Here is a 16,370-nt window from a genome sequence, read left to right as displayed (position 1 = left end):
TCAGCTCCTTTTGATTCAAGATGTGTTGGAGGCTCTTGTGGTCTGTGAAGACGGTGCACTTTGTACCGTACAGGTAGTGCCTCCAAATTTTTAGGGCGAAGACCACGGCTCCCAGTTCTAGGTCATGGGTTGTGTAATTTACTTCGTGCGTCTTTAGTTGACGGGACGCATATGCTATCACTCTTCCACGTTGCATGAGAACGCAACCTAAGCCTTGATTTGACGCGTCACAGTAAACTACAAAATCTTCCGTTCCTTCAGGTAGAGATAGTACAGGAGCGCTACAAAGAGCTTGCTTCAAGGCTCGAAACGCAATCTCTTGTCGGTCTGTCCACTTGAATGGCACACTGTTTTGCGTAAGCAAGGTAAGTGGCTTGGCGATTTTAGAGAAGTTTTGGATGAATCTCCTATAGTAGCCTGCTAGGCCTAAGAACTGACGAATTTATGTGGGCGTAGTCGGAGTTGCCCATCCTTCCACAGCTTTGACCTTAGAGGGATCCACATGAATTCCATCTTGGCTAACTACGTGATCGAGAAAATTCACGCTCCGTAGCCAAAACTCACACTTAGAGAGTTTGCCGTAAAGCCTTTCCGATCGCAGCGTCTCTAGGACTTGTCGGAGATGTTGGCCATGCTCCTCTTTGCTTCGAGAATAGACGAGGATGTCATCGATAAACACAATGACGAAGTTGTCCAAGAACGGTCGACAGATTCGGTTCATTAGGTCCATAAATGCGGCGGGTGCATTGGTTAGACCGAAGGGCATTACGACGAATTCATAATGTCCATAGCGGGTTCGGAAAGCGGTTTTTGGAATATCTTCTTCTCGGACCCTGAGTTGATGGTACCCGGACCGTAAATCTATTTTAGAAAAATAGCTAGCTCCTTGGAGCTGGTCGAATAGATCATCGATTCGTGGGAGTGGGTAGCGGTTTTTAACAGTGAGTTTATTCAACTCTCTGTAATCGATGCACATTCTGAAAGATCCGTCCTTCTTTTTGACAAAGAGCACCGGAGCTCCCCATGGCGAGTAGCTAGGTCGGATAAATCCCTTGTCCAGAAGCTCACTGAGTTGGCTGGACAATTCCTGCATTTCAGCAGGTGCCAATCGATATGGTGATTTAGCGAGAGGAGTTGCTCCTGGAACGAGGTCGATTCGGAACTCAACCTGTCTCTCTGGGGGTACTCCCGGAAGATCTTCAGGAAACACGTCCGGGAATTCACACGCTACCGGAATGTCTTGGATGTTAATTTCTTCTTTGGCCTTGTCCACTATGTGGGCCAAGAACGCTAAGTTGTTCTTTCGCAGATGTTTTTGTGCTTTGATGCACGAGATAAGACGAAGATTCGTGCTAGGTTTGTCTCCGTAAATTACTAGGGTTTCGTGATTCGGGAGACGAAGGCGAACGGCCTTCTCGTGGCACATAATCTCAGCATGGTGGGGGCTTAACCAATCCATGCCGATAATCACATCGAAACTCCTAATTGACACTGGCATCAGATCTATTCGTAAGACGTGTTGGTTAAGGGTTAGGGTACATCCGATGTAGATCTCCCTAGTGGATTCGGTTTTCCCATTGGCCATTTCCACCGTATAGGTTTCATTTAGCTTCTGGGGTTGTTGTCTTAGTAAATGTTTAAACTTCTTACTTACGAAACTTCGCTCCGCTCCAGTATCAAATAAGATGCATGCATAAGTGTGGTTTAGGAGGAACGTACCGGTCACAACTGCGGGGTCCTGAACTGCATCACTCTGACCCATAGTCAGCATTCTTCCTGCTCCTCTGTTTCCTGAGTTGTTGTTGTTAGGGCAATCTCGACGGAAATGTCCCGTCCTTCCACACCCAAAACAGGTGTGGCTAGGCCCTGCATTGTTGCTGCCGGCATTGGCGTTGTTGGTATTGCGGTGGTTATTGCTGTTGTTCTGGTCGTTTCCCTGACTCTGGTTCTGAGAAGGATAAGTCCTGCAGAACCTTGCAGTGTGTCCCCTTCGGTTGCAACTGGTGCAATGGAGTTCCCGGCATTCTCCTTGGTGATGGAAACTGCACTTGTTGCATTTGGGAAGACTACCGGAATAGGGTCTTGAAGCATTTGAAGCAGCTGAGGCTGGAGCATGTGGGGTGACTGGAACCGGCGCAGTGACAGCGTGAACTGCCACCGTTTGCTGCCTTTTAGAGGTCTCGGGGCCCTGACGCCCCTTCCTCTTGTTGTTCCATCCTTTCCTACCATCACTCTCCTTCTTCTTCTCCGTCTCTACCGGTTTCTCGCCCTTTTTGTGGTTATGATCATATAGCCTCTTTGCCAATCTCTTTGCACTGTCAAACGTTTCAGGGTTCGCAGCTATCACATTCCCTTGAATGGGGGATGTCAGTCCCCAAATGAATCGTTCAATCTTCTTTCCCTCTGATGTGATCATACCCGGGCACAACAGAGATAGTTCGCTGAATCTCGATATGTAAGCATCGATGTTCCCATTCTGCACCGTGAGATTCCATAGTTCCTGCTCCATCTTCTGTATTTCGCCTCGGGGGCAGTACTCAGCCGTCAACATCTCTTTCATTTCTGCCCAGGGAATAGAGTTGGCGACAGGGAGTGTCATAGCTTCCACATGACCATTCCACCAAGTGAGTGCTTGGTCCACAAAAGTGCAGGCCGCGAACTTCACTTTCATCTGCTCGGGGCACTCGCATATCTCGAATACCGACTCTACCTTCTCGATCCATCGCTTTAGGGCGATCACTCCTCCGGTACCGTTGAAAGTTCGGGGTTTAGCGTTCGCAAAATCCTTGTAGGTGCACGTTTTAGTGAGTCCTTGGTTCGTCCCGTTGTTCGAACTTCCGGATCCTTGCCCGTTACCTCCTCCGTTGTTCCCTCGGTGAAGTTGTGCCATAGCCGCTGTGACTGCAGCAGACACGGCTGCCTGGAAAGCAGTGGAGTCAACTTCCGGCGGGGTTGGTTCGGGATTTCCGAGAGTAGCTGGGCGAGGCATCTTTCTGTCATGAAACGGAAAGATGTTGAGTGTACGTGGTTTCTGTGAGGTGGCGACTCTACTAACTAGGTGTATGGTGCGAACCTAAACATTACTATCATCAAGCATGCAATCATAATGTCTCAACACATAGCAACTGAGAATAATTTAGCAAAACACACAAAAGTTTAGTAATATTATCCGCATTTAGTACAAGAAAATTTGCTCGTAGGAGCATACATAAGTAACACTAATCCGACAGCATAACGGCTCCATGAGTAGTGTAGTCACTTAAACATAGAGCCGGAGTACATAACATAGTTCCTAATAACCTACTATGATAAGTCTATCCCTAACCGCGATGAGCTGCGTCAGGAGGTGGTGCCGAGGTCATATGCCGAAATGTTGTGCTAGTAGCTGCGCCATCTCTGCCCTGTCTCCTATGACCTCATCCCTCTCATGCTCTGCTTGCACTGCCCGAGCCTCCATAGCATACAGCTGTTGTCGCAGTGCGGCGATCTCAGCTTCGAGGGAACGGTTCTCTCTTGGGGGGTTCGCTGGTGGAGCAGGGTGATCTGGTTGTGCCTCGTCCTCGCATGGCGGGATGGGGTCCTGGTCCCCCGCCTGACCTCCCTCGTCGTCAATGTCGATTCCTCCAAACTCGTAGTCAGTGTCTACGTATTCGTCGGGTCTGACATCGTGTGCTTCGCCTGGATTCCCTCCTGGCTCATCCACAAGCATCCCGTGAGCTACTAAGGCCTGATGAAACTGGATTCCCTGCTGCTCCTCCTCCTCCTCTAGCCACCCGTTGTTTCCCTGATTAGGGAAGTAGGGGTCTCCCGGGTGATGAAAGCCAGCCATGTTGTCTGCGCGAGTACGTAAATATGCTACATTATCCTAGGATGCTATGTCTATCATACATACTAAGCAAACATTCTCTTTTTGGGTGATAAAAGGTATAGTGTTAGGTTCCCTGGCTATCCCGATCTCATCAAGACGTGTGTTAATTTTACCTTGGAGAGAATGTAGTTGATCAGGCTACATTCACTCCTTGGTATCACTAAGAACAGTCCCGAATTAACCGAGATACCAGTGTTATTGTGTTTGATTCAGCGTTGGATCCTTATTCCTAATGCAAGCAAGTGTGTTTTATTTACTTGTTCTGTTCAGAGTTATGTTAGTCCTCTTTTTGGTTTATAGTTGCATATCAATGTATGGCTCGACATGCTAGTTCACTATAAACAAAGCTCTGATACCAACCTGTCACACCCCCGAACCAGACGGCGGAAACGTCCGGGGGCTGTCGTGACTCAATTGAATACCATAACATTGAATATATATGAAACATAACAACATTCGTCACCATTCATTAACATAGTACAACCAGTAGCGTTTACATATCATATATTGTTTAAACATTACATTCCCCAAAAATTAATTTGTTCAATTCATACAAAAATAAACTGCAACCGTCACTGAATATGATTTCTCTTGATTCACTGGTTCCCTGAGAATACAAGTATTTTGAAAAACGTCAACATATGAAATGTTGGTGAGTTCATAAGTAGTGTTTGAAATCGAATGTTTGTATTGTTTGAAAAACCACCAGAAAATCCGATATTTTCTGAAAAGGAAAGCTTTTGAAAACATTTGTGAAGATCCATAGGTATGTTTGTTTGTTTCTATACTTGTAAAAAAAATGTTCATTGAAAATGTATGCATTTCAAATCTGTACGTATTGAAAACCCTAGGAAAACCCGATGTTCTCCTAGTTCCTTGAATTACGTGATGTTACATTGAAACCATTGCATAGCGTATAGTGTCAGTCCCAGGCGACGTTGGAAGGTTCTCGAGCAGGATTATTTACTACAAACCCGCGTTACACAAACGCCCAGTTTATAGTTATACTAACGAACCCGAAGGCGTCGTCAGTACTAATCGCGTTATCCAATCGCCCTGACTAGGTGTAGTCCCACATCCGAAGAGAAAGAGGTCACGAAGACCCCGGTGACTCCATTAACCGGTTGGGGATAAAAATGTACGAGGGGTCCCAGACCCGCCTCGCAAAAAGGCAGACTCCACTGGCGACACTAAAGGACCCTTGGGGACCAGTAGTCTACAGCCATTGAAAGTCCGGTTACGTCGTGTCGGATTGGTAAAACCCAACACTTCATAAGATAGAGGTCTTCGGGCCTTAAGATCAGGTCATTGGGCTAGCTAGGCTCAACGAACAAGATTTTACACTTTTGGGGCCCAAAGATGGTGCGTAGACGTCTGTGCACACTCGTATGTATAGTGAATTCCAAATCGTTAGTTGTATGAATCGTGGTGTCGTAGTGTCATAGCGTCATAGTGTCGTAGTGTCATAGTGTCGTAGTGTTAGTAGTTTCGGATTTTATTGGTTCGAGACCGAACCAATTCGTTTAACAACGACTTTTGGTATTGTAGTGTATTGTATTTCGTCGATAGCCGCGATGCCATTATTTAATCAAATTGTGTATATTGAACTAGCCTTGAAATATTCCTGTTTTCAGCCCCTCATTATTTGTAAAATTTACATTTTCAACCCTTTTTATTAAATACTTCCCGGTTTGGTCCTTAAACTATTTTTCTTGACATTTTAACACCAAAAATTATTGAAATTAATATTTTTCAGCATATTTTTCATAGAAAACAGTTTAAGTCCCTGAAAATGCAATTTTCTCGGTTTTAGCCCCTTCTTTTCGCAACTTTGACAATTTTGGCCCAAATTGTGAAACTTTTGCAACTTTGGTCCTTTTTAAATTTGGAAAGCATTTTAAACCTTTGAAAAGGATTTGGAACACTTATAGTCCACTGTTTTACAGAAAATTACAGTTTTGGTCCTCCAAAACAGAAAAATTCGCATAATGGGCCTCATTGGGCCGAAATTTTCATTTTTAGCCCATTAAGCTTGGAATTTATGTTTTTAATCCCCTAAATGAGTATATTTCCAGAAATTTATTTATGGAAACTGTTTTGGCACACTTCATCCATCAGAATCTGTGAAATGTCAATTTGGGCCCTTATTTTTGTATTTTTCACATTTTAGGCCCAAAATTTGTGTTTTTGACCCAAAGAAAATTATTACTAAACCACTTAGCCATTTTTCTTGAAACACTTTGTGTTTAGAAATATATTTGAAGCTAAAATCATTTAACACAAGATATTTCTCGGTTTTGATGGGTTTTAAGGCTAGATCCAACATTAAAACACATAAAAGCATACATATAAGCATGGAAATCATACAAGGCATACAAACACATATAGATCTACACTTTCACTTGTATTCCCCCCCCCCCCACAAAACTCATAAAAACAGAAAATAGGGGGTATGAAGCTCACCTTGGGGTGTTGATTCGGTTTTGCAAGGGAAAATGGAATGAAAATGAAGTGTTTTTGGCCTTGGCTCCCTTTGATGAAGATCTCGAGTTTTGAGATGGTTCTAGGGTGCAAGATCACGATTTTTGCATGGATTAGGGAGAGATTTTTGATAAATAAGGATTACAAGTCATAGATCCAAGCAAAACCTTACCTTAGATGATGATTTTTGTGGAAGAACTTCCTTGAATGCTTCCTATTTTCGAGATTTTGGATGGAGAAAAGGAAGAAGTCTTGAGTGAATTTTAGAGAGAGTTTGTGAGTGTTTTGTGTGTGTGTGGTGTTGCTCTCGGCCAAAACAAGAAAGAAGAGGGAGGGAGAGAAGAAAAGACCTTGAGGTGATGTTTGCATGGAAGAATGAGAATGCATGGATGTTTGAAGGGTAATGCCTAGATATCCTCCATACAAAGATGAGGTGTCATGAAAAGTCAACTCTTTCCCTTTTATTTGAGCTTGGGCCGAGAATGGGGAGAGAAGAAAGGGTTTTTGGGCTTTTTGCCCCTAAGCCCAACATTAGAGGTAGTTTGGGTGCTTATTAGCCTTATAAAATAAAATTGTGATTTTTATGCTTTAATGAGCTAGGTTAGGTTAAATTATGGACCAAAGTTTGTGATTTATTTCATTCTAGGCCCAATATGACCCAAGATGTTGAAATAATTTAGTGTGGGTCCAATTAGAGCCCAATTAGGGTTCTAAGCCCATGATAGTCTAATTGGAAGCTTATTGGTCCATTTGGATCCAATAGGGGAGTCCTAATCCAAAATGGACTTAGCAAGGACTTTTAGGGTTTCCAATTGTTTGATGACTATTTGTAGTACTAGCATGTTGTATTTGATTGAAGTTTTTGATTCACATTAACTTGAATATATAGATTACATGGCTCAAAATTTACAGTTGTGACAGAAAATCTCCGCGCTAATCAATCAAATAAAACCCCAATTAATAATTGGGCCATAAACCATAATTAGGCATCTAATTTATTTGTCCAACTCACAGGGTAAAAGACCATTTTACCCTTTCCTCACTTGGCCCAATAACCGAGGCCCAACCCAATGGCACCAAAATCCCAATATGGCCCAAATTCCTAAATGACACCCAAAGCCCATTATGGGCCCAAATCCAAGAAGGCCTAAAGCTTAACAATGGCCCAAAGTCAGAAAGACTAGTTGCCCAACAAGGCCCAAAACCTTTAATAGTCCAAATACAGCCCAAATTGCAAAAGTCAACAAAAGCCAAGGCTACTAAGTACACCCAGCATACTCAAACTTACACCCTACGTACGCCTCTTTAGACTAGTACGCGATGTGTATGAGCTAGGTACGCCCATCGTACCCCACAGCATGCACAACTTCGCCATTAAGAGCTTAATTGGTTAAGCCACTATATCCAATTCTCAGATCCGATCCTAAATGATGTCTTAACATGTAAAGTTTGCAACTTTACTCCTTTGCATGTCTTAATGGGACCCAAACTCAATAAAAACCCATAATAAGAATCCTAACTCATGCATGGTCCAATATAACACACCAAGATTTCAATTTTATGAGCAAGGGACCTCAAAAATGCTAAGATCTACCATCTCTAGCTTCTGGAGTAGCTCATACTCTTAAGCATGGCTTAAAGGACCATAAAAAGCATAAAAACAAGCCCTAAATAGGTCTATCAAAAGAACCATAAATTTAAGAGCTTTATACCTCCAAAAGCTTCCCAGTTTGGTGATGATTCTTGATCTACAAGCTCTAGCCACATCAATGCAACTTCCAAGAGTTCTTCGTCTTTCAAAATCACCAAAAACACCTTCAAAGTTCACTTCTAAGCTCAAAACACTTAAATGGCAATTAGGGTTTCGTATCTAAGGTTTAGTGGGATGGAGGCTGAATGTAGGAGGGTTTGGAGTTGAGTTAAGGCCATTAAATAGGGTCCAAGACCCTAAATTAGGGTTTACACCTGAGCGGAATACGTCCACACACTTTTGGTGCGCCTAGCGTACTCCAATGGGCACCCACGATCCTCCTGCCTAGTACGCCCAGCATACTTCTATGTACGCCTAGCGTACTAGGTTTAGCCCTAAAACCATCAAACTTTTGAAGGTCATAGCTTCTTCATTCTAAGTCTGATTTCGATGATCCTTATATCACCGGAAAGTAATGAGAAGCTCTAAACTTCTATCAACTCACTCTCGCCTTGAAACTTTCCAAACTTAAATCCAAAATTCATAAAAGGCCCGAATTATCACTTTACGGTTATACCCTTGGGCTCCAAAACACAAATCGAACTCTCAGATCACCTAATCTACATTAACCACAACCAAAGGGGTCTAAATCTCTTCTTCCCCAAGGCTCAAATCCTTCTGATAACTGATCTTCGGATCACGGTCCTGAAGTAGGAAACGATTCGAAACAGGGTATTACACCCTTCACATCGGTTTTTGTTTGGTCGAAAGCTTTGAGCTCCGATGTTTGATCGTAGCCTGAGATGACTGAATAACGGTGGCAACCATTTTTGTAAAGATGATGGTGTATATATGCAAAGGTATTCTCTACAAATGTGAGTGAGAGGAAGGTCTGTCTTGCTTTTTGAGGTGGGCGTATAGAGGAGATAAGTTGGAGAGTATCGGTGGTGATACCTTGACGTGGACTCTTGAGGTGGAATTTAGTTTAATTCTTTTAGTGAAAAAAGTTTCGTTATCAAAGAAACCGGCAATTACAAGTAAAGGTCCTTTTTAAGGAGGTAAAGATGTATTTTATGCCTCTAAACTACCAAAAATTAGTATGAATGACCATTTATTATAGAACTTAATAGTTGGTTGTGCTACAACGAGGGTAGATCTAAACTTAACAAAAATTAAAGCATTATATTTTCTTTGGGACGATTAACAAAAATTATTTGCAATTTTTTTTTGAGATTGGAAAGCTTAAGTTTTTTTTGGGAGGAAATAAATGACACGAGGATGATGCTTTTTGATTTATAGTGTAAAGTGTAAACCTATATTTCCCTTTATAACCAATCAATGCACGTTCTCTGAACATTAGATTCATATACATCTGTCAAATAATCATCTATGTTTCCACTTATGTACATCCGACATAAAGAAGCAATATTATGTGATATATGCTTTCAATGAGTTCAAATGTGGTCCATCACACAGTCAAACTTGGAGTTTGTTTCCCTTTAAATTATATTTAACAAATTAAAAAGGATTGTAACTAGGGTTTTTGTTATCTTAGCCCAAGAAGCAGGACCATTTAGCTAGTTGGTGACTTTACAGAACATAATTTGTCTTTCCTATAAGCACCAAAGATATTTGAATAATCATTCATCCCATACATAAAGAAACGATGGTTAAAACCTTGACTTTATCATACACTTGTTTTGTGTCAGAGAGTTCAGGGTTTAAGCATACAACCTATGGCTTCATAACTGAACTCCCTTTCGGGACCACTTCTCCATTATCATCCATGAATGGTGTTTCTATTTGTATAATGACATAATATATATTGTAGTACACCGAAAGTTAAGTTTTTCACTTGGTTTTTTGTACTCTCACCCCCATAACTTCGTACATATGAGCAACCAATATGAGGAATGGGAGTATGGGACATTGCAAGAAAATTCATGATTCAAAGGCATGTGACAGGAAGAAGGACAAACTAAAGCTGAATATATATACTACTTGATCTGAAGAGGATAATTGTTTATGAATACAAGGGATGGGGATATATAGAAAGCGTGCACCATTGATCGCTCTATTGATCCTCATCTTTCATCATGAATTTAAGGATAGTTATGCCTTGGCAACAGTGTATCTGTATTTTAATACTAGACGAACGTACGACAAACTGTGGCTCCACGGCGTTTTATGTGCCCATATTTGGTGACATGAAGCTAAATGGTAATCGATATTAAGGATCTCTGTAGGTTTTGCAACATGGTATAATATTTATGAAGAAACTTTTGAACAGGCTAACAGCCCTTTTGTCATACAAAATCAATTCTCTTTGATTATTTTAAATTAAGTCATCAACTAGACCTGTTAAACATTTGTTTAAGTTCATATTCATACTTCATTTCTTTTTCCGTTTACTTGGCTTTTACTCATTTCGTGTTTGTCAAAATCAAGTGTCATTGATCATTATGGGCCTTTTAATCGAGGAAATGGCCCTAAACAAGAGAAAACGATCATATTTATTCTCATCCTTGTATTGTATTTGAATTATTTCTTGAGACATCAAACTACCATTTTCTCTACAATTGGTTTCCCTTCATAATTTTCATTTTAGCAGCTGTCATAAGTTTTACTAATATTTATCAAGAAAACGAGAGAAACACGTATTGTTTTGTCTCACTAAGTATCACTAAAAATGGAGATACAATTATAAGTTTTATCTATAAGACTTGTCCTCCTGTTATACACATTAAAAACCTTTGATACTAAAGAACATACCACAGAGACCCCATTGCTAAATTCTGGAGAAACCTGTCCAAGTGATCTTTTGTATTGAGGATAAAGAACACAAAAAATAGGTACAAATAGTTTGTTCAGTATTCTACCATGAAAACATTCCTAGATTCTTCCCATGTTTCTTATGAATTATATTTTGATTTTGGGTAAAACAGGCTGTTTCCCATTTTTCTTATAAATGTCAAACTTTATAGGAATTGGACTTGGATACTTCTAGAACAAAATATGGTTGATGTATAAGTTGGAAATGGATTGGGTACCAATGTTGAATAATATGATGTATCATGTGACATGCATGTCGTGATTGACATCATGTGGCTTGTTTTTTGGTTTGGTATGAGGTAGGCACACAAGGTCATACATGAGTTCAATATCATGCTCCATCAAACAGAATCAGTATAACAACCTCTTTCAATCAAGAAGAAGATGATGAATTAAGAGAAAAATGGTAATCTCCTGCTTGTTTCATTATTCATATAAGAAAATTGAATCTAAGTTTCCGTTTTGCTCCTAACGAACAGAAAACTTCCATTGAAGGTAATTATCATTCTATAAGATGTGAATCTTTGATAATTTATGGATTTCTTGAGTTGGAAGGGAATGTGGAAATTATATATAATTCGTGTAATAAATTGTTCGTGTTTCTATAAATGTGAACACAAAATATAAAGCTCGTATGGAAATGAAGTAACTCAAAGAGTATGTTGTTATTATGGGTATATTTTTGGATAATGAGAATTAAAATGATAATTTTGTGGTTTTAGTATGTTAGGATCACTATAAAATCATTCTAAAATGATTGGCATGGAAATTGGAAGGAAATTGGGTTATGTTTTGATAAATTAGAAATTTGCCAAACATTAGTAACAATAACCAAACGGATGTTATATCAAAAATTGAGATTTTGATAATATAACATGTCTTTGTATGAAAATTGATCATTTGATTACATACTTGGGTATTTGACAACTATTAATGTATTTGGATATACGTTGGAAGTAATGGAAACAAATGCATACTTATTATGTTATAAAGACATGTGTTTGGTGTGTATGTGTAGAATATGTGTGTATACATATTTGTATACTATCCTTGATTAAGTTATGACTCATATGTGGAAAAATTGGAATCTTGTAGATTTAGAAATGAATTAGGATAACATGTGTATATTCAATAGTCATTTGGTGACTTAGTTATCATATGTGATGAAGTCTCAACAGCCTGTTAAGCTTAATGTATTAATTGAATATTATATGGTTTTGTTACGGAGTTTTATAAAAGGTGAATATCAGATTTTATATTGGTTCTTTTTCAGATTTAACTAACTTTTTTTCTCTCAAAATGACCTTGTATTTTTTCAGTTTTTTTTTATTTAGCCTTTTTAACAATTTTACCAGTAATCTGCTCGGAAAAACCCTCTACTTTTCTTCCCAAAAAAAATCCCATGTGACAACTTCACAACTTGCTTTGATATCTAATTTCGACTTTCAATATTAGAAATGATTTGATTCATAATATATTTCTTTGAGACTCAAATTTTGTTTCCATCTGAACCATTTTTTTTTTGTTTGACGAAGTTATGTTTGACATGTTGCATACAAAGTTGCAACTTGAAAAAATTAATAAATAAATAAAATCAAATGTTTACAAATAAATATGTTCAAGATTCATGATGAAGCTTCAAAGAACATTTTGAATGTAAAGCACATACCTAGATCAATAAAAAAATGTACTTCTTTTCTTACTTATAAATACTATCTAGATTTGAACATTAAAAACAAGTACCCAAAAAAATCAATATATATCAAATATCAAATATTTGATTTACAAATTACAATAGCTTCAACGAAACCCCATCCATCATCAATATCTGGGCCCACCCAAAATCCAAATATCACATTGGGACTACAAACTAATTTATCATCATCAACAAAAACATTTCCACAACAAACTCTTAAATGTGTCTGATTAGGGTTGTGATGCCACGTCACAGAAAGTAGGTTTTTGTTTTTCCCGGCTGATTTGGGTGCCACAAAATTGATTCCTTAAAATCAAATTTCAATTGTAAGCATGAAAGAAATAGTAACATACTTTTATATATCTGTTTATTATAGCATCCTATTTTCATTCTGAGAAACCTACCCAATTATAGCAAATCTCATCCAAATAGAAAAATATTTTCATTGCTATAAATAGAAAAAAAATGGTTCAAAGTACAATGCTATAACTGGTTAAGATTTGTCAAAGTACAATATCAGGAAAAAAAAAATGAAATTACTAGATAACAGATATAAGCTTTTCTAATTATGTAAAAAAAATTCTGAAGGATAAAAAAGCTTGAAGCACATACCTGTTATGGAATTTGATGAATGTAAAAGCATCCTGCAATTAGCTGTTTTCCATGCTTGTAGGTCCTTTAAATAAAAATAAGCTTTGTTGAGTCACCAATTAACTACATTTCTTTATAAAATAATAACATACTTTTGATTTGTCTCATTTAGGTGATTTTTTTTTTTTTTGATACACAGATAGTCATTGTACTTTCAAAGAGTGTCTTATTTGGTTCATTTGGTAAAAAATAGTTTGACTTTCTTGAGTCAACTCATCAATAGGTTTGTTTAAAACAACAATACTAAACCATTTGCAAAGTATATATATTGGTTAAAAATCAACAAAATACAAGAACCATCTCTGCACATATGATACATAATATTTATATATTGATTTAGTATTTGTAATATTGTTAGATTCTAACAAAATTTTGATGAAATTACTCAAGAAAGTCAAACTGTTTCTAACTAAATGACTTAAGTGGAACACTTATTGAAAGTATATTGTGACCATTTGAAAGAACATCTCTTAACAATGTTTGTTTATGCAACAATGTTGCATATTTTGACAAATCATCAGGTAACCAGTTTCAGTTACAATGTTGGATATTTTGACCCTAGAATGAGAAGCATGGATGCATAATTTGTTTTAAAACAAGCTTTAATCCAACTTTTTACTAACATTTTGATATATATTTTAATCACATTTACATAATTGAAGGAACCTTCACCTCAAAAATCCATCGCATCAAACTCATATCATAAGTGATAAGTCTAGAGAAAAGGTAAACAAAGAAACAATAAACAGTTTGTACTTGAACAAAATTTCCACTTTGTTTTTCTTCTTGTTACTTTTAAACCTGCTTTCCTGACCTAAATCAATCTGCCGTATCTGTTATACAGTTAATTTAGTATACTACTGACCCATTTCATGTATATCTATACACATCACATCGAATTGAAGTCATGAAAATAGCCTATTTGACGACAGACGTCAAAGAAGGGAGAGAGTACGAAAAAATTTCAACTAAATTGCTGAAGAAAAGTAACTGAAATGGAAATAGAAGAACATATTAAAGCATGTGAAGAGTCCCAACTTAGAGAAATGAATTCCTTCTTCCATAATCTACATACGGCATAAGGGGATGGCCACAGTGTGAGTTACCTTGATTAGGGTTTTGTGCGAAGTTAAAGGCGTGAAGGAGAACAAGGAGACTAAGCACGCCATTGAAGCCAGGCTTGGAGGTTCCAATAATAAGTCGGCACTCGGCACCACGCAGCTGTGTGAACTTTGAAGGCAACAAGGTGTTGTGAGAAGTTTGAGAACCCAAAGGAATGAAGAATAATGGAACCAAGGTTCGAACCTGAAGGGGCAAAAGAGTGATTATATTTATACCCTCTCCCAGTTAAAAGTGAAGATAAAAATAAAAGTTGGACACCCTTAAAAGCAACTTTATAAATATGCCTTTGGATTATAATTTGGGATAATCACTTAAAATAGTAATATATTTTTTGATTTGTACATATTTAGTTACTGACTTTTTTTTTCGTCTACATTTATCCCCTTCAACTTGTTAAACTGAACACATTCAGTCCTTATGACCGGTTACTCCAGGTTAGCCGGGAAAATGACTTAATAGGGTAATATATTTTTCATTTTGTACACATTTAGTCCTTAATATTTTCGTACACATTTAGTCCTTAATATCTTTTTGTTTCAAACTAAGTCATTTTTGTTTTTGTACTCATTTAATACTTATAATAATTTATTTAGGTTTTTCTCACGACATCTTACGTGGGACAATCATTGATGAAGTGTGTGTGTGACTGTTGATGTTTATGTGTAACGTCTCATTTTCACAACCAAAAAGTTTCATTTTTAAATAACGCAAAACTCCCTAATTATAAATCCATTATTAAGAAAAAAACATTTATTCCAAAATTTATCGAAAATCAGAGTAATATAAGAAACGTGGAATCCTCAATATTGTTGATGAGTGTGTACATTCATGTCTTCGCCTTCCCACGATCAACCATAAAACCTGAAAACATAAACAACTGGGTAAGCACAAAGTTAAGTGAGTTTCCCTCAAAATACCTGACACAACAAAGGTATTATCATGCATAACAAGCCCACACTCATCAGATTGGAATACCTTGGCCCAATTAGTCATCCGACTGGAATGCCAATACACAACATGTCCAATCAGTCATCAGACTGGAATACCCAAGGTTTGTTGGCATGTCGCCTTAACCCAACCGCTCTTCTCGAGTCTCCATGCCTACAGCTTACAGCCGATCCGCACCAGGTATCTTGGCCTACAACATATAACAGGACCACCTCAACCTATCTCGCCACCATATGGCTATTCACTTAAGATGTGAGAAAAACCTTAAAAAATCATTTATAAGTGTTGAATGAGTACAAAAACAAAAATTACTTATTTTACAACAAAAAAAATATTAAGGACTAAATGTGTACAAAAGTATTAAGGACTAAATGTGTACAAAGTGAGAAATATATTACCCTATTAAGTCCTTTTTACTGGCTAACCTGGAGTAGTCGGTCATAAGGACTAAATGTGTACAGTTTAACAAATTGAATGGGTAAATGTGGACGAAAAAAAAGTCAGTGACTAAATGTGTATAAATCCGAAAATATATTACCCTTCTAAGTCATTATCCCTTATAATTTAGCACCATAACTATACTATTCTTACTAATTAAATTGCTTATATCATTTGTAAAAGAAATTAGTCTAATTTCTTAATGTTAAGAAAATAGCCAAAAAAAAATTAAGAAATTACCTAAATACTCATAAAATTGCAGATGGGTCTTCACGGCCTATGATTTCGTCATTTGGATTACGATTTCGTAAAAAATATTAAAAAAATATTAAAAAAAAATCTATTTTTAGCATTATGCATGACAAAATCTCATATTACATCTGCCATCTGCAATTTCTGCTCTAAACTCACATATGAGATTTCCTCTTCTTAAATGGGATTCTAATAAGTGACTAATGCATAAGTTTATGCATTAAACTTGTGTACATCTCACTTGAGGATAGGAAGTTACAAATAAGATTTTGGGGAAAAAAATATATGTTTAATGGAATCATTGTGTACATCTCACTTGAGGATAGGAAGTTACAAATAAGATTTTGGGGAAAAAAATATATGTTTAATGGAATCACAACCCAAATAATAAA

General features: G+C 37.7%; 1 protein-coding gene across 1 annotated transcript; it reads right to left on the bottom strand.

Annotated features, from left to right (window-relative positions):
* Positions 1 to 12,611: 12,611 nt before the first annotated feature.
* Positions 12,612 to 14,534, bottom strand: LOC145077152 (uncharacterized). Its single transcript, XM_079022925.1, has 3 exons — positions 14,325 to 14,534; positions 13,180 to 13,243; positions 12,612 to 12,873 (listed from the first exon to the last, which is right to left on the bottom strand). Exons 1-3 carry the CDS (start codon positions 14,385 to 14,387, stop codon positions 12,641 to 12,643), a joined length of 360 nt encoding a protein of 119 aa, XP_078879051.1. The 5' UTR covers positions 14,388 to 14,534; the 3' UTR covers positions 12,612 to 12,640.
* Between the last annotated feature and the right edge of the window lie 1,836 nt (positions 14,535 to 16,370).

This window comes from Lactuca serriola, chromosome 9 (assembly GCF_051521515.1).
Source record: "Lactuca serriola cultivar US96UC23 chromosome 9, Lser_US96UC23_V15, whole genome shotgun sequence".
In the NCBI taxonomy this organism is placed as follows: domain Eukaryota; kingdom Viridiplantae; phylum Streptophyta; class Magnoliopsida; order Asterales; family Asteraceae; genus Lactuca; species Lactuca serriola.
The sequence above is the reverse complement of the archived record's forward strand: the minus strand, read 5'-3'. Positions and strand labels throughout refer to the sequence as shown.